Source organism: Oreochromis aureus, linkage group 3, assembly GCF_013358895.1.
Source record: "Oreochromis aureus strain Israel breed Guangdong linkage group 3, ZZ_aureus, whole genome shotgun sequence".
NCBI lineage: Eukaryota > Metazoa > Chordata > Actinopteri > Cichliformes > Cichlidae > Oreochromis > Oreochromis aureus.
In genome coordinates, this window is record NC_052944.1 from 49,253,823 (window position 1) to 49,272,663 (window position 18,841).

Consider the following 18,841-nt stretch of genomic DNA (forward strand, 5'->3'; position numbering starts at 1 on the left):
CACCTGTCAAAATGAGTGGGCGTGGCAAGACCGGAGGTTATTAGTAGTTATGTAACCATGCCCCCGTATGCCCCACTATCGTTTGCTTCAAACTTCAGCAATCTATGGGTGAGATTGAAGTACATCGGAAACGGGGACCCCCCGACCCGTGATTATGTTGCTGAAGAGCTGTTATTACAAACATCATGGCTGAATGTGCAGGACATATACTCTTTCATTGCTCTACCCAGTAAACGGGATTTTGAGCTGTGTTTCACCCAAGAGGCGCCTTTACGTCGCTTCTTAGAGATCTCTCTCTCCAACGCATCACATCCGAAATGGAAAGACTGGCAAGTGGAATCTTCTGTCCAGGTAGAGGTAGTGACTCTTGTTGTCAAATTCTGGACTGGAAGGATTCCAGACCAAGATATCGAGCTATATCTTAAAAGGTACTGCGAGATTCTTCAACCCCCAGTCAAGCCAGTGGATAAATTCGGCCTCTGGTATGGAGTACGAAAGTACAAAGTTCGGATGCGTAGAGATGAAGCTGGACATATTATCTCCATCCCTAATTCCATCTCGTTGGGCCCCTATAATGGCAGGATTATCTATCCTGGCCAAACGGTGAGGTGCTTCATCTGCCAAGATCCAGACCACCAGGCGAGAGAATGCTCCACTATTAAATGTTGGAAATGTGGTGAGTTGGGCCACAAGGCTAAAATTTGTCTAAATGAAAGTGAGTGCTCCCTCTGTGGTGCGAAAGGGCACACTTTCTTTAAATGCCCCAAGTCCTTTGTGAATATACTGAAATCTTCCCAACAACCTCGACCTTCTGACACCATGGATTTCCCTTCTTTGGAGGATCCTTCTCAAGTTATGGATCCCCCCGTGAATAACCAGGTGAGAGAGCCCCCCCTCTCTCCTCCTCTTCCCTCTCCTCCTCTTCCCCCTCCCCCGACGGCAGTCCCACTGCCACTCCCAGTTTCGTTTGGATTGGACAACCCACAAGTGGATGATCAGGATAACCAGTCTAGCCCTGTTCAAAATGAGTTACCATCTCCACTGTCTCAGTCAAGTAAAAAAAGTGACGAGAGTAATGAAGAGCTAGATGGTAACCTAATCATAGAGACATCTGATGGTGAGAATAAAAGTGATAGTAACGACGAGGAAATTGACAGCGAGCAGACACCTGAGGACGACGGAGATAGCGAGGACCATGGATCCTTCCCTCTCACAGAGGCGGCATCTCTGGCTCTTGCTTCGCTGCCTGAGGAAACGAAAGGAAAACGGAAGACTTTCTTTAGTGGAAGTCACCCGGCCCTCGATGAGCTCGTCAACGAGGATACGAGAGGAGGCAGAAAAAGGAGCGTTTCTGCTTCTAGCTGTGGAAGAGATAAGCGGAAGGATAATAGACCAAGTCCTCCGTGAGTAATAATTCTGAGATGGACTCTCTTTTAGTGAACCTATGAGTAACATTAAAATAATAACATTTAATGTCAGAGGTCTCCAATCAGATAAGAGCAGGAAAAGGAAGGTTGATTTCTTAAAAAGGCTTGATTATGATATTTTGTGCCTTCAAGAGATGAGACTAAAAACACACGCAGATATATGTGAATTAACTAAAATGTGGAACACTGGTCATTCAATAATATCGATAGGGGAAGACAGCTCTGATGGAGTGGGTATTTTCTTTAAAAAAGATACGGTGAATATAATCAAAAGAAGAGATATAATACCGGGACGACTCCTCCTTGTTGATTGCTCTTATTACGGGCAAAGGTTAAGTATTATTAATGTTTATAATGCACCCGAACGAACGAAAAAGATACAATTATTGAAAAAACTTAAGTATTTATTAGAGACTGGTTTTAATATAATTCTGTGTGGAGATTTTAACATTGTTACTGAAGCAACTGATAGAATATCCAAGGTTGAATTTAGAGAATTGCGAGAAAGCAAATTGTTGGTTAAAGTTTGTAAAGAAGCAGCACTTCGTGATTTATACAGGCACTTGCATCCACATACCGTCCATTACACTAGATTTGATTCTTTAACTAAAACAAGGATTGATAGATTCTACATATCACATAATGTTCAAGGTCTGAAATATGACACTCTATTAACAGACTTTTCTGATCATATGGTGGTTATGGCAACAGTTTCGTGTTGCCCCATGAACTTTTTGAACTATTGGAAATTGAATACATCCTTGTTAGCAGACGAGCTGCTTGTGTCGGAAGTTAAATCTGAAATTAAGAAAATATTACATCTTAAGATTTTTACTACTTCTTTCTCTGAACTTTGGGAGCTTTTTAAACGACGTATGTGTCAGTTTTTTAAATTTAAAGCGAGAGAATTAAACCATGCAAAGAATGTAAAATATAACGAAGACGTGAGTAAATATATATATTTAAGAAATAAGAAGGAGAAAGATGAGGAGGAGGAAAATCAAATGATGTCTCTTAAAGAGGACATTGATCAAGTCAATAGAGAGGTTTTATTTAATATGTTAGGACGTACTGACTTTCACGGGAACAGTGATTATATGATCCTAAATAATCAAAAGAAATGTCGTAATGATTTTATTGTCTCAATTAAGGATAAACATGGAAAGTCAGTTTTTAAAGAAGAGGGAAAAAGACAAGTTATTAGAGACTATTGTTCGGATATGTTTTCATCCATAGTTACGAACAGTGACGCTATTAACAATTTTTTGAGAGCGGTTGAACCATTAGATTCTGTCATTTATGAAACTTTGCTTGGAAAAATTAAAAGAGAGGAAGTGGAGTCAGTAATTAACCAACTTAGTACCGATAAAACACCTGGTCTGGATGGACTCCCCTCTGAATTTTACAAACTTGTGAGTAAAGAACTGTCTGAATTATTAACTCAGTATTTTAATGAAGGAATAGAAAGAGGAATAATGGGTAAATCGTTTTATGAAGGAGTTATGTGTTTATTATATAAGAAAGGTGATAGAGAAGACATTAATAATTATAGACAATTAACAATAATGAATGTAGATTATAAAATTTTGCTAAAATAATTATGTCTAGACTAGAGGATGTATTAGATATTATCATTGAAAAAGAACAAACATGCGCAATTAAGGGACGATTGATGTGGGATAATTTATGTATGTTGAGAGAAATTATTTATAATGGAAAGGATTCAGAACTCTGCATCCTTGGCCTAGACCAAAGGAGGGCTTTTGATTCTGTTTCCCATTCCTACTTATGGCAAGTGATGAAAGCTTATAATTTCCCGGACCAATTTATTTCCATTATTCAATTGATTTATAAAAAGTCCCTAGTGCGAGTTAAGGTAAATGGAAAGCTCTCATCTCCTTTTAGTGCTGAGTGCGGGGTTAAACAAGGATGTCCTTTGAGTGCTGCGTTATATGTCCTTGCAATTAACCCCTTATTGAAAAGGATAAATGCTGATAAACGGATTAAGGGATACATCCTTGATAAATCCCATAAAATCGCTGCTTTGGCGTATGCAGATGATGTGACGGTGATAATTAAAAATCAAAACGAACTGTCTTCAGTTATGGAGATATTACACCAATACGAACAGGCGTCAGGTGCCAAGCTGAATCAAGATAAAACTGAAGGGGTGTGGCTTGGACATCTTACCAGCCAACCTAAAATGATGATCTCTCTATCCAGGGAGATTAAAATTTTGGGTATATGGATTGATAATACTGACTCTAGCCTATTAAATTGGAATAAGAAAGAAAATGAAATCAAAATGGAAATTATGAAATGGGAAAATAAAGACACAAATTATAAAACACGTATTAATATTGTAAAAACACACATAATTTCAAAACTTCTTTTCCTTGCCACAATATTTCCTCCTCCGAGAACAACCGTAATGAAAATAAGTAAGATGTGCATTAAATTTATCTGGGGATCCAATCGAGAAGTGACTAAGAGAAAATTTATGTACAAGAGTAGGAAGCACGGGGATTGGGAGCCCCTGACCTAGAGATTGTGTTGCGAATTCCTTTTATTAGAATCACTCTCAGCGCAATTTCTCGGGGTGCCCCGTGGGTTCGAGGAAAGAGGAATTGTGGCAAAAAAAAAAGAGGCAGGGCCAGAGCGGGCGTACCATACCACAGACTTATGTTTGGAGATTTATCAAGTCAATGGGAACATTATAGTTTAAATATTCTCCAAGATAATACGAAAAATATTTATAAAAAATTAATGAAATTAAAAATGAAGGTATGATTCAATATAAGTATGTTGACAAAGATGAAAATTTTTAGTAGTTAAAAATATACAAGACAAATTATTATCCGAAAGCATGAGAGACGTGGTATGGCTCATCTCGCTCGGGCGCCTCCCTGTGAGAGCGGTGGTTCAATGGAGTTGTTTTGTTACCACCATGAAATGTCCTATGATAGACTGTGATGAAGATGAGACCTTAGAACATCTTCTATTGGACTGTTATAGGACAACTGAGATAAGGCAGAAGATGACAGAAATTGGTTTTGATGTTGATGTTAATATTAAAGCGGTTAAATATGGTTTGTTTAAAGAAAAAATGGGTGAAGACAAAAGGAGACTCTTTTGGTTAGTAATGTGTGTAATAAACACACACATCTGGAAAACCCGTGCCAAAGGGTGATAGAACAAAAGATGATAAGTAGTGATGTGGTGAGTAAACATATCATTACAGATCTGCGGAGGAGAAGACGAACAATGGACCTGAAACTTGGGAAAGTTTTCCCCTGGAACGTATTGAAACTGTAAGTTTTAAAAGTGCTTTGTGGACTCGGATGCTGGATTCTCCTCCTTGTTTTTCCTTTTTCCTTAATGAGTGGTGTGTGATCATGGTTTTGTATATGTCATTGTATGTGTATGTACATTTTATATGTAATTTTGTATACTTTAAATAAAGTGTTAAAAAAAAAAAAAAAAAGCAAGACCGGAGGCAAAGCCAGAGCAAAGGCTAAGACTCGCTCATCCCGTGCCGGGCTTCAGTTCCCCGTGGGTCGTGTCCACAGGCTGCTGCGCAAAGGCAACTATGCGGAGCGTGTGGGAGCCGGCGCCCCCGTTTACCTGGCAGCTGTGCTCGAGTACCTGACCGCTGAGATCCTGGAGCTGGCTGGCAACGCAGCCCGCGACAACAAGAAGACTCGCATCATCCCACGTCACCTGCAGCTGGCAGTGCGCAACGACGAGGAGCTCAACAAGCTCCTTGGGGGAGTCACCATCGCTCAGGGTGGTGTGCTGCCCAACATCCAGGCTGTGCTGCTGCCCAAGAAGACCGAGAAGCCCGTCAAGGCCAAGTAAACGCAAAGCGCTCGGCTTCACCAACAACAAAGGCTCTTTTAAGAGCCACACACTTCTCTCTGAGCAAACATCCTTCTTGTTTTTACTGTGTGTCCATCAGGATTTGTGTACTGTGTAATATAGATTATTCATGTAAAAATGTACATTAATTTGTCATCTTTCACATTAAGGGTCTCAAATTTACCTTTACTTACAAGTCAATAGTTTCTACTGTGGTTTTGTCATCAGAGTAGAACTAAAATAGTACAACAGGTCTAAAAATGAAAACTAAAGACAAACTTGCAGTCTCTCTCTTGTTGTGTGGTCAAGTCTTGTGCCTTGTCCAATCTGTGTCCTCATATCTCAATTTGGTGTGAAAATTTGAAGCTTCTCATTGGTGATCTGCTAACTATGACTGCAGTAGCACTAATGATTAGCTTCACCCAGGATCTGGTTTTCATTATAAATTACGCTCATGGAAACAGACAACACACAGTTCATGATGTGGCAAAACCACAAACGCAACAGAAAATCATAACACAACATGATGAGGAGGAGGAGAGGGACAGGTGGGCTTCTCTGGTACAGAGGGAGGAAAATGTGGAGCTGTTAGTAATGTTCAGCACTGCTGCTGAAGTTGGGACATTTTGCAAAGTCACTTACATCTACACTTAGGTGTTTTGTCTATTGTAAGTAGAATGAAACAACGATTACAACAGAATGTGCTTCGGTTTGCTTATGTAATAGAGGGCAGCTGGAGATCAGAAGAACAGGAAATTATTGATAAGTGTGGGTTTTGTTAGAATGACTTTGAGAACAAAAATCCACTATTGCCCTTAAAACAGGGGTTGACAAAGCATTTCATACGACCTTACAGCTCTCAAGAATGGCATCAAGTTTCTTAACGCTGACCTCTGATGTGCCAAATCAGTTGGTTTAGCTATCACCTTTGGTGTGTAACTGTATGGAGGGAAGAATGTATTGACAGTGGGGGTCTGTCTGTTATAAAATGAGTGAAAGCTGCCTCAGCCAGATAAACAGGAAGCCACAGTTACTAGCCTGGGGAGAGGACAGGCCCCCCCCAGACTCAACAATAGAATTAATATAAAAACTACTGAGGAGGGGGACACAGGGCAACCCCGGACTCTTCTTCAGCTGGGATATCAAAAGGATCGGTGAGGTCAAGAAGTAAACTCAAGACTATATTTTGAAATAACGCAATTCCCCTCATCGTTTATGCTACAGAACTCCATGTATGAAATCAGTAAGGAATTAAATACATACTAAAATAAACAGCTGTATGGGTTCAGCTTGGAGTAAAATGTGCCCTTGAAATCACCCAATATCAATTCAACTGGCCTAGATTTATTCGGATAAGGTTGTAAAGTAGAGCATTTCAAGTAGATGATACTGGCAAGGTATCATTAAAATATACTGTGTGCTTCCACTACAACAGCCAGTGTAGGCTTTTAAAAAATAGAACTCAATATTTCATACATGAATAATAACATGCATCTATGAATGTATTATGTGTTGTTTAATAGAATACTGTAAAATATAGTTGCTAACTTTTAACAGTGTATTTCTTGTATGACAATGTTTCACAGTAAAAGAAGTGGTGTGATGTGTTGTACTATGAAGGTATGATTGTAAATATTGAGTTGTTAATATTTGTATTGTTGTGTTTTCTGGAGTTGCAGACTTGTGAAGACAGCACTAATGTGTATCACAATAAAGATAAAGGTTGTAAATGCAATGTGAAAATTAGGGGGAGGTGTGCTTCAATAATAAGGATATTATTGTGAGTGAGTGTGAGGAAGGAGCTCTTGTATGTTGCTGTGGTGGCTCTGAGAAGAGCCGTTGTTGAGTGTGAGAGTGGTGGCAGCTCACTTCTTCTTGGCTGCTGTGGCTGCCTTCTTGACTTTGGGCTTGGCGGCCTTCTTGGCGGGGGACTTCTTTGCTGCGGGAGCCTTCTTCAGCACCTTCTTGGGGCTCTTGGCAGCCTTCTTGGGGCTTTTGGGGGCTTTCTTGGCCGCCGCCGCGGGCTTCTTGGCCTTCTTGGGCGACTTCTTAGCGGCTGCGGGCTTCTTGGCTGCTGCTGCCTTTTTGGGCGACTTCTTAGCAGCTGCTGCCGGTTTCTTGGCTTTGGCAGCGGCGGGCTTCTTGGCTTTAGGAGCGGCTTTCTTTGCGGGCTTCTTGGCTTTGCTGTCAGTAGCCTTCTTGTTCATCTTGAAGGATCCGGAGGCCCCGGTGCCCTTGGTCTGCACCAGAGTGCCCTTCGCCACCAGGCTCTTGATGGCGGTCTTGACGCGGGCCTTGTTCTTGTCCACATCGTAGCCTCCGGCAGCCAGAGCCTTCTTGAGAGCGGCTGCGGACACGCCGCTGCGCTCCTTGGAAGCGGCCACGGCTTTCACAATCAGCTCGCCCACGCTGGGGCCGACCTTCTTGGGCTTGGAAGCCGTCGTCTTCTTCTTCTTGGCCGCCTTGGCCGGGGCGGGAGCAGGTGCGGGAGCTTCCTCGGACATTTTTCTTCTTTCGAGTCTGATCGAGATTCAGCGAGATTCACGGTACAGTGATGGCAAGTCGGAAGCGCCACGCTGCACTTAAACGCACCATGAGAACCGTGGAGAGTGAAGGCAGCGCGCAGCTCTCTCGCGTGCCCCGCAATGCTTCATTTTGTGTTTCGTGTCTCGGGTTCAAAGAGCTCAAAGTGAGTGTGTGAGCAGCACTGCAGGCCGACAGTGGAGCAGTCCACAGCGGGCTTGTGTCTCCTCGTGCAGGCCTCGTGTCGGGCTCTCGTGCTCCCTGTTCTCGGTTCGTGGAGCTCCCAAAGCTCAGCGACTCTGTGCGGAGCTCAGCGCTGCTCGGCGGCTTCTTGCACTCTTTTCTCTGCTAAAACCGATGGAGCCGCAGCAGAGCTCCGTAAAAAGCCTTTTCCAGCTGATACACATGTTTGTTCACGCACTCCGAGTGAAAAGCAGCATCTGGTGAGCGCAGCTGTGGGACAAAGTGACGCCGCGAGCTCCCAGCAAACACACCGATGCTGCTGGAGGCCCACGGAGCAGCGACACTTCTGTGAGAGCTTCTAACCAAAGCACAGTTTCACTCACATTGTTGCACATCAGAAGCTTCATTAGTGACCTTACAGCAGCTCGCTTCCACACTTTGGCTCTGATCTCTTAGTCTGCATTGACTCTGTTTCCTTCTACAGTTACTGACTCTACAATAAACAACAGCAGTCAATGAACACGTGAATACACACATGTGTAATACTCAATACCTGCTAAAAACATCCACCATCTCACTGTTAAACATTCTTTTTGTCACTACTAGTCGAACATTTTATCCTTGTATCTATTTGATTTATTATTTGATTTGATTTGATTTGATATACCTTTAATCCCACAAGGGGAAATTTCATCATTATTATTGTAATATAATATTTTTGTTGTTATTATTTGCTATTTATTTTATCCTGTTCTGCCCATGTCGGTGCATTTCCCAGCTCTGGCACTAATAAAGCTTATCTCATGTCCTGGATAGTGACCTCAGTTTAATCTAGTATAGTATTTTTAATTATGCCCAGTATGTCTCTGCTCCTCTTTCTGGAGGATTCTGTAATTCTCCCACCTACTGAAAAATATGTGGCCACAATTTTTTGTGCAAGATAAGTAAAATGCTGCACAACAGCTCTGACCCACTCCATCACGTGCTGACCAGTCACAGGAGTGGGTTTAGTGAGAGACTGAGAACCAAAATTCCCCTCTGAACACCACAGGAAATCATTCCTGCCTCCTGTACAGCACTTACTACAATAGTTGCATTATATGAAGGCAGATAGAAAGGTGGCCACGGAGCCACCAAATTAGATTGAAGAAAGCTTTGATGGAAATTCCTCTGGGCATTGCTAGGAAAGCTGGATGTGAAGGACACAGCAGGGCCTGCCTGTGGCATAGGCAGTATAGGCAAATTCCTACAGTGTCATCCATCCAGGGGCACCACAAGTGAGGAAAAAATACAAAAAAAAAAATATGATACCAATTCATATTTTTCTTTATATACATTTTGGCATCTAATTTGCCAATTTTTGCCCTCTAATAGTCCAACAAACGAGCCCTTTGTATCCTAGTTAGTCTAGTTGTGTGTTAAAGTGCACATCAAGTCAGGTGGGTTTATCATTTCAACTATGTGCAGTACAGCAGCGGTCCCCAACCCCCGGGCCTCAGACCGGTACCGGGCCGCGAGAGTTGAGGCTCAGATGTGAAATGTATGTTTTTCAGGGTTTTTAATCGGTTTTCAGCGTGTTATCGTTTTTATCGTTAACTCGGATTTCCTGGGTCTTTTCACGTGTGTTATGAATAAATCTTTTTTGGTACCGGTACTAGTTTGTTGTATTTATCCGCGACACCTTAAAGGCCAGTCCGTGAAAATATTGTCGGGCATAAACCGGTCCGTGATGCAAAAAAAGGTTGGGGACCGCTGCAGTACAGTACACAGCAAAGCAAGAGCATAGTGCTGCATATAACAGACAGGACCACATGAATGCATGTATGGAGAAACTGCAACAAAATGAATACAGACACAACCGTGCAGTAACAAGCTGCATGTTGATACTAGTTTTCTGCACCAAAGCATTTTAATCTAATGATTAACTCAACTTTGCATATCAGGAATTAAAGAACAATTATACTTGGAATTAAAACCAAGTGTCAAATACAAAGTCACATTAATTGTATGTTTGTAGTGAGTTTGTCTTTCCACAATGTAAAAAGCAGGAACACATTTCTGTAGGCTGGGTTCAGTACAGCGGATTAATATCACCCAGTGACACAAAGGTGCACATCCGCGATTCTAGTAGCGGACAACACAGTAAGTAGGATGATTGACTGTAGGAATTTTGCTCGTTAGTTTAGTGTGTGGCTCTGAAAAGAGCCGTTGTGTTGACGTCTGACGGCCAGTCCGTTTATTTGGAGCTGGTGTACTTGGTGACGGCCTTGGTGCCCTCAGACACGGCGTGCTTGGCCAGCTCACCGGGGAGAAGAAGGCGCACTGCGGTCTGGATCTCCCTGGAGGTGATGGTGGAGCGTTTGTTGTAGTGGGCCAGGCGAGATGCCTCGGCAGCGATGCGCTCGAAGATGTCGTTGACAAACGAGTTCATGATGCTCATGGCTTTGGAGGAGATCCCGGTGTCGGGGTGGACCTGCTTCAGCACCTTGTACACGTAGATGGCGTAGCTCTCCTTCCTGGTCTTTCTCTTCTTCTTGCCGCCCTTGCCGGCGGTCTTGGTCACGGCTTTCTTGGAGCCCTTCTTGGGCGCTGACTTGGCGGGTTCAGGCATTTTCTTTCCTCGATACTCGACGAATGAGCTCCGTGACTGCGAGCAGCGCTTTTTATACAGGCTGTATGCTAATACCACTGCGCAGGCCCTCGGAGCTCATTGGTGGAGCCGCACAGTGGGCCGGACGTTGTGTTGGAGGGAATTTATGAATTTTGCTGAAACAGGCCCGCATCTAACAAAGACAGTGGACTGTGTGATTGTGTCCTCGTTTGCTGAGACAGTCATTTGTTCTAAATGAGCAGTAAATGTAGAGCTCTGTGTGGCAGATATGGATGTGTTAGTATCAGTATTATCTTCAGCCAACAATGAAATCATTTGAATAATAATTCCACCTGGTTTCGTGTCTCTGTGTTTCTGTAGCGCCCATGTAACCTGGTGATAGTCACAGTTTACCGTCACCAGCACACAGCTTTAAAACTTCGCTGAGTTTTAGCTCTGAGTGGAGATTAAACACTGGGCATAATTAGGTAACTGCATAGTTTTACTGAAGTCTAATATGTCTCACTGGAGCGCACATATTAGACTGAACTTAGACTGAAGAGAGAAAGAGGGAGGGAGAGCAAACAGTGTGTTGCATTTCCACAGGAACATGGGCAAAAGTATTCATTTGGTGATTTATTCTAATATATAAATGCTGTTCTGTTTCATTTTAATCTGCTGCTGAGTCTCTTTGATGCTGATGGATAACACAGAACACACAGCAAGAACACCTGTTCAGCCAATCACATTCATTCCACTTTGATTTGCACAAACTCAAGCGCCCGTCTCTCATCTTCCTTTTTACAACAGTGTTGTGTTTGACTGGTAGATTTTAATGATCTCTGTATTGTCGATTTTCACATCTCTGGAAGAGTTGGCAGTAATAAGGATCATTTTCTGTGGGAGAACAGATATGACCCGTGAATTAGATCCGTAGATTACAGTTAGATTAGTTTGATGCTGCCAACACTTTCACAAGAACGCTCTGGAAAAACCCTGAGTTAACTTAGAGAGCTGATAGCTTCTTGTCAACGCTTATCTTATTTTATGTTTTTTTTTCCACGGGGAACTGAAGCCCTGCATGGGATGAGCGGGTCTTAGCCTTAGCTCCAGCTTTGCCTTTGTTTTTAAAAAAAAAAAAACTTCATTAAAGTATTCAAATAAATTCAATTCAATTTTATTTATATAGCGCCAAATCACAACAAAAGTCGCCTCAAGGCGCTTCATAGATACAGAGAAAAACCCAACAATCATATGACCCCCTATGAGCGAGCACTTTGGCGACAGTGGGAAGGAAAAACTCCCTTTTAACAGGAAGAAACCTCCGGCAGAACCAGGCTCAAGGAGGGGCGGCCATCTGCTGCGACCAGTTGGGGTGAGAGACGGAAAACAGGATAAAGACATGCTGTGGAAGAGAGACAGAGATTAATAACAGATATGATTCAATGCAGAGAGGTCTATTAACACATAGTGAGTGAGAAAGGTGACTGGAAAGGATAAACTCAATGCATCATGGGAGTCCCCGGCAGCCTACGTCTATTGCAGCATAACTAAGGGAGGATTCAGGGTCACCTGGTCCAGCCCTAACTATATGCTTTAGCAAAAAGGAAAGTTTGAAGCCTAATCTTGAAAGTAGAGATAGTGTTTGTCTCCCGAATCCAAACTGGAAGCTGGTTCCACAGAAGAGGGGCCTGAAAACTGAAGGCTCTCCCTCCCATTCTACTTTTAAATACTCTAGGAACAACAAGTAGGCCTGCAGAGCGAGAGCGAAGTGCTCTAATAGGGTGATATGGTACTACAAGGTCATTAAGATAAGATGGGGCCTGATTATTTAAGACCTTGTTTGTCAGGAGCAGGATTTTGAATTAAATTCTGGATTTAACAGGAAGCCAATGAAGGGAAGCCAAAACAGGAGAAATATGCTCTCTCTTTCTAGTCCCTGTCAGTACTCTTGCTGCAGCATTTTGGATCAGCTGAAGACTTTTCAGGGAGTTTTTAGGACATCCTGATAATAAAGAATTACAGTAGTCCAGCCTGGAAGTAATAAATGCATGAACTAGTTTTTCAGCGTCACTCTGAGACAGGATATTTCTAACTTTAGAGATGTTGCGCAAATGGAAGAAAGCAGTCTTACATATTTGTTTAATATGTGCATTGAAGGACATGTCCTGGTCAAAAATGACTCCAAGGTTCCTCACAGCATTACTGGAGGTAACGTAAAGGAAATGTAAAGGATCTCTTGTATACAACTGAAAATGAACTGGAAATTTTTAAGATGTGGTTTGATATCAAGAAATTGTCCCTTAATAGCAAGGAGACTGAATTCATGCTTTTTGTGAGTAGAAAAGAAAATGAATGAATATGAATATTTCTACATAATTTACTTCAACTTCTGCTAGCAACACTACTGAGGTGACTATAGCTCAGGAGGTGGAGCAGGTCATCTACTCCATAATAGCCTTCAGCTCCTGTCTAGTTAAACCAATTTAAAAACAAATGAAAATAGCCACCAGTGTATAAGGACCTCGGCCCAGCAGCCAGAAATCCACCCAGGCAAAGCAGCAGCTCGGCAATCTCTAAATTAAAGCAGGACATCACTTACACTGAACAGCTGACCTCAGCAGGAATATCCCTCCCACCTTGCTTCATATCTAGGGTTAGGGTCACACCCTAATAAGTATCGGCAAGTGGAGGCGGAGTCCACTACAAGTTTCTCCGCAGGAATAAAACAATATTTTCTTCCTACAGGGGTACAAATAACTTTAAACCTCTACCAAATTACCAAAACACAAGCGGAACATTTTCTGTGACCTACGGCTCCAATAGAAGGCTATGGGACCCACATACAGCTGTCATAGAAAAGTAAAAGATGCCAAATAGCACAGCTCATATGAGGCATTCACACAGCTCCAGGTTCACACAAGAGAAAGACTAATTACCTGCACCTGTGCTTATTAAAGGAAAAACCCAACTTTGTTGCTGTTGTTCTAAAGGAATAAACAATGCAAAGAAATATTTTTTAAATTGCAGTTTTCTTGGTGTGAACCTCAAAGGGTTAATGCTTGAAGTGATTACTCTCTAAGGCTGTAAGCTGTACAGAGTACTGCACATGTAACTTTGAATGATTCTTAATGAGGTATCGTTCATAGACTGTTTTTTTAACCTCCTTATTTAATAAAAACACAGTAAAATAAATAAATAAATGAATAAATAAACAAACACAGAGTCAGTTCTAAAATTATTGATCAGTGAAAAAATTAAACATAACTTTGAACTTAAGCTGCCAAATGGCTGTAATTGGTTTCAGCACATAAATACAGATGTGGCAAGAGACAGAAAAGATGCTGCTGTTTGCACATATTCAGTCCAGTTTACTGAAGAACACCTCAGGCTGTCAGGTTGAAACAGTCGGTTGTGGTTTTGTAACATAAACACTGGACCTCCTCTCAGCGTCCCCGCTCGATCTGCTATTCCCAAACATGAGACTCAAGTTTCTCTGTGACTGCAGCTGCTGGCGTCACAGCCCAATTTAACAGCATTATGGTAGTAATTAGAACCAAACATATGATAAAGGAGAGCCCTTGAGGACAAATCAGCATCATGAGAACTGCTGATAATGAATGAAAAAATCTAGGCTGTATCCCAATTCAGGGTCTGCAGCCTTAAAGGCCGCATTTTAAGGCCGATCACGTCACAGCGACGCGCCGAAGACTGTCCCAATTCAAAGGCTGCTTGAAATGCGGCCTTCATTTCCCTGAATTTTAAGGACGTGGCGGTGTAGACTTCGTGGCCCAACATATCCCACAATTCATAGCGCGGCAGTCGGTGTGGATAATTTTGCCACAGACGGCAGAAGCGGAGCGGCCGAAGAGTAAACTGTTAAACGTAAGTACTGAATAATATGTCACTTATTTATGTGCAAATGTTGAATATTGAAGAACATTAAAACATTACTGTTGGCCACATGTCGGCAAAGTTATGTGACATTAGCGATGTTTGTACTTTCAGCGTTTACTTGGTTTTAAAGCCTTTCAAATATACGCCGTCCAATAGTCGACCTTATCTTACAGAGATGTGATGATTTTATGGATAATTAAAGTCAGTCATATATCCACAAACACAACAAGCTGAAAGTCAGTGATGCTGCCCGGTTTGCAGTCCTTAATATGACGGCACAAGCAGGATTCACTGCACTGTTAATGTTAGCTATGTTATATTGCTGCCTCTGTTCGGTGGTGTCGAGCCAAACGGACTTTAACGTGTGTTTGAACGAGCTGACGGTTCACTCGTTAAGCTGAAAGAAAGATGCTTTAATCACAGGAGTCACACATGTGTCCACTGTACCATCTGGGAACTCTTCTTGTTTAGCACTCGTAATAACACAAACACTAAATCCTCCTTCTCTTGTGCTGTTTTGTAGCAGTGTGTACACCTGAGACTGTCACCTGTCTGTCTGTCCTGCACTCTCTCTCTGTTTCTTTCTCTCTGATTGTGTAATAAAAGTATGAACATGTATTTATAAGTTACACTTGTGTTTGAATCCTGCAGCTTATCACACATTTGATTTCCATGTGTGACAACTGCAAGTGTCCAGAGTGAGGACAGACTGAGGGACCCACTGCTGCACATCATCTGTGAGGCTTTGCACCCCTGATGATCCACCAGGACAAACTCAGCAGTGTGTGAGGAAGAGGAGGAGGAAGAGCCAGCAGCAGCTGACAGATGGAGAGAATAGACAGACTGTTCCTTGTTTGTGAAGGACTGCTAGGAAAGTTTAACATAACTAATTGTCTGTCCTGAATCAGTCTATTAGGTAATGTTCAAATAATTGTATCATTCCAGTGTTTTCAGTGTGGGAGAAAGTACTCAGGGCCTTCAAGTTACACACTATGAAAGGCAGAAACAAGTTTAATATTCAGAAACCTAAAGTATGTATCAGCAGCAGAATGGAGCTAAAAATAAATGTTTGTTTCAGTTCTATGAAGCTTTGAGTATTTTGGATTAGTAGCACTGCTGTGTTTGTTGCATCATATTGCTGTAATTGTTTATATGCTTTATATATTGTGAGGTAAGTTGATCTATAGTGTTACATCATATTCTATAAGGATGTTATGTGTTTGTAGACTTTCTGCCCAGTTTGACCCATTTAGCAGAAGTCAGCCTGTTTAAGGCTCTGATATCTATTCTGTATGACTTAAAGCAGTTATGACATGGTCTGATTTTCTCACCCAATAAAGAAATATTTAATATATCAGTCTGATCTTCATTTTATCAGAAACAGTTATCACAGCTCGTACATTTTCTTTTTACACATATATGTAAGCATTGAGCCAAATTTAGTAATGCCAACATACTGAAGGAACAGCATTTGTCTCTTATATATAATACACCTATATATACACTGTCAAAGATACTTGTCTTTGAGTGAAGATTTAAGGTGATAGGAAATATAAATAACTGCAACTTGAATCTTTACTGAAGCTCAGTATTTGACACAGTTCACTCACATGAATTTCACTCACATGTGCTGTACCAGTGTACCTGCACATGTGATGTGACAATAAAAGTGATTTGATTTGAGAGTTCAAACTCACTGCTGTAATAACTTATGATTAATATAATAACTATAATATTGGCCATATCATATTTACACTGACTTTAGTCTCATGGACAACATTAACTAATTGTTGTTTACTAGCTAATCTTAAATGACTGTTCAGTACAGATATGAAGGCCAACAATCATGTTTTACAGTCCTGTGGTCTCAGCCTCAGATACTTATTAAATCACACAAAGCTCGTGTAGAAACAAACAAACAAATGAACAAAATGTGTTCTCCTTCATTTCTGTCAACCACATGTTTCCAGCTATCATGGTTGCTAGGCAACCTGAGCAGCGCGACGGAGGCTAGACCGTCCCATTTCACAAGCCTCGCACTTCCGGCCTTAGCGGTCTTTGAGTAGGCGGCCCTTGAGGACCGTTGAGGCTGCGTACTTTAAGGCTGCAGACCCTGAATTGGGATACAGCCAATGATTGGCTTCATTCTTTGGGAGCTATTAGGTCGCCCATGTTCTTTTTACAGTCACTGGTGCACATGAAGAGAATTTCATCTGAGTTGGTTGTAGGGGAAAGCCGGACTGTAGCCACCCTACAAAAAGGGAAAACTCTCACAAAAGCATGATGACACTACACAACAAAGCAATTTAAAAAAAAAATGTATGACAGATGAAAACTACATGACAAAGTACTTCATTATAACAGTGACATGAAAAAAAATGGCATAGAATACAAATTATGTGAATGACCATTTATGTTAACAATGAGCGCTACACATTCCACTTGGCCTGGCTGCCTCCGAGGTCCCACAGGCTACCTGAACCCAATAGGAATTCTTCTACAGCCTGGTGGCTCCCTTCACCTCCGGTGTCCATATGGTTCAGCAGTTACCACCACAAAAGGGCACCAACCATCTTACAGCCACAGCTCAATGAAGATTCAGTGATGGAAGTGCTGAACACGGTCCATTCAGTCTCAATGTCCCCTGACCGCGTTACAGTCAGTGCGGGAGCAGCGGCTTCGCTCATGAACGATTCATTTGCCGTTTGGACGCATAGGGGTGAAAACCTCCTGCCCTGATAGCAGCTTGGGGAGGACTATCCGTCAAAAGCAGTCATAAATAAGTCTCCAATAATACCAGAAAATGTCGCTAGTCGCTTTTTAGTAGTGATGTGTCCTGTGTGTCGAAGCTTCGAATCGTGTGTCAGGTAATCTCGGGGGAGCTTTTGTGAAGCTTGTATCGAGGGTTGCTTTGATTATGTATGCAGTGACGTTCGAGGCCTCGCGGGCAGTCCGTACCACGTGACTGATTCAGGAACTGGCTCGCCGATTCGCGCCAGATTCGAAATAAAATGGGCAGCAAAACACAGCTGATTTCCACATCACATTGTGCTGTGGAATTGGATTATGTACGTGCTACATAGTTACTTGAGCATTTCTTCTTCGATGGAACCAGCAAGGAAGATAATTTTTTTAAATTTCATCTCTCTTAATAAAGTATGCACACAGTAATAAATATGACAAATGATAAGCACCATAATATAAATAAACAACACTACAGATCCTATTATCTGATTTTTAGTTTATTAAAAAGTGAAGCGCCACACACTAGTTTGTGTCATTATCCAGATGTACATAAGCATGATTACACAGTTACTAGGGGCGGGTTTTGATTATCGATTAAAATTGATTCTAGCTTGGATAACGTGATTTTTTAAATATAAATTTGACTACATTTCAACAACCACTAAACAGCTAAGACAGTAAATGAGAGCAGGTACACCGATTCTGCACAAAGACGTAAACAAAGCGCGGACCCGCTGACGCATCAGAATAAGTGAGATGTCGCTAGGGCTGGGTATCGTCACTGATTTCTAGAATCGATTCGTTTCGATTCACAAGGTCCCGAATCGATTCGAATCTCGGAAATATTATAATTCAAATCAATACATTTACATTTTTTTAATCTATAAAAATAAGCTGACACACGCAAGACTTTATCAAAGGTTATCAGGTTATCACTTTATCATTGTGAAGTTTGCGGACGACACTACAGTGGTGGGTCTTATCACCAACGGTGATGAGACGGCCTACAGGGAGGAGGTCAGCGCCCTGACCCACTGGTGTCAAGACAACCATCTCACCCTCAACGTCGCAAAGACAAAGGAGTTGATAGTGGACTTCGGAGGTGCAGAGGAGTACACACCCCATCACCATCAACGGCGCCGCTGTGGAGAGAGTGAGCAGCTTCCGCTTCCTTGGTGTACATCTGGCTGAGGATCTTACGTGGTCAGTACACATAAACAAGACAGTGAAGAAGGCGCAGCAGCGCCTCTTCTTTCTCAGGAGACTGAAAAGATTCGGCATGAGCCCCCGCATCCTCAGGACCTTCTATCGCTGTGCCATTGAGAGCATCCTCACTGGATGCATCACCACCTGGTATGGCAACACCACGCGCTTACAACCGCAAAGCTCTCCAGAGAGTAGTGCGGTGTGCTGAACGGATAATTGAGGTGAGCTTCCCTCCTCCAAGACATCTACAGGAAGCGGTGCCTGAGGAAAGCGGGAGGATCATCAAGGACTCCAGTCACCCCAGCCATAAACTGTTCAGACTACTTCCATCAGGAAGGAGGTTCTGCAGCATCCGGTCCCGAACCAGCAGACTGAGAGACAGCTTTTTCCACCAGGCCATCAGACTGCTGAA

General features: G+C 42.3%; 3 protein-coding genes across 3 annotated transcripts; 1 reads left to right on the forward strand and 2 right to left on the reverse strand.

Annotated features, from left to right (window-relative positions):
* Nucleotides 1-7: 7 nt before the first annotated feature.
* On the forward strand, nucleotides 8-5,303 carry LOC120439482 (histone H2A). The gene is made up of 2 exons (XM_039610538.1): nucleotides 8-36; nucleotides 4,924-5,303. The coding sequence occupies exons 1-2, from the start codon at nucleotides 12-14 to the stop codon at nucleotides 5,283-5,285; spliced, it is 387 nt and encodes a 128-aa protein (XP_039466472.1). The 5' UTR covers nucleotides 8-11; the 3' UTR covers nucleotides 5,286-5,303.
* Nucleotides 5,304-7,134: 1,831 nt separating this feature from the next.
* LOC120439475 (histone H1-like) lies at nucleotides 7,135-7,818 on the reverse strand. The gene has a single exon (XM_039610530.1). The coding sequence runs from the start codon at nucleotides 7,787-7,789 to the stop codon at nucleotides 7,151-7,153; it is 639 nt and encodes a 212-aa protein (XP_039466464.1). The 5' UTR covers nucleotides 7,790-7,818; the 3' UTR covers nucleotides 7,135-7,150.
* A 2,365-nt stretch (nucleotides 7,819-10,183) lies between these two features.
* Nucleotides 10,184-10,619, reverse strand: LOC120439487 (histone H2B 1/2). Its single transcript, XM_039610542.1, has one exon. It carries the CDS (start codon nucleotides 10,600-10,602, stop codon nucleotides 10,228-10,230), a length of 375 nt encoding a protein of 124 aa, XP_039466476.1. The 5' UTR covers nucleotides 10,603-10,619; the 3' UTR covers nucleotides 10,184-10,227.
* Nucleotides 10,620-18,841: the final 8,222 nt, after the last annotated feature.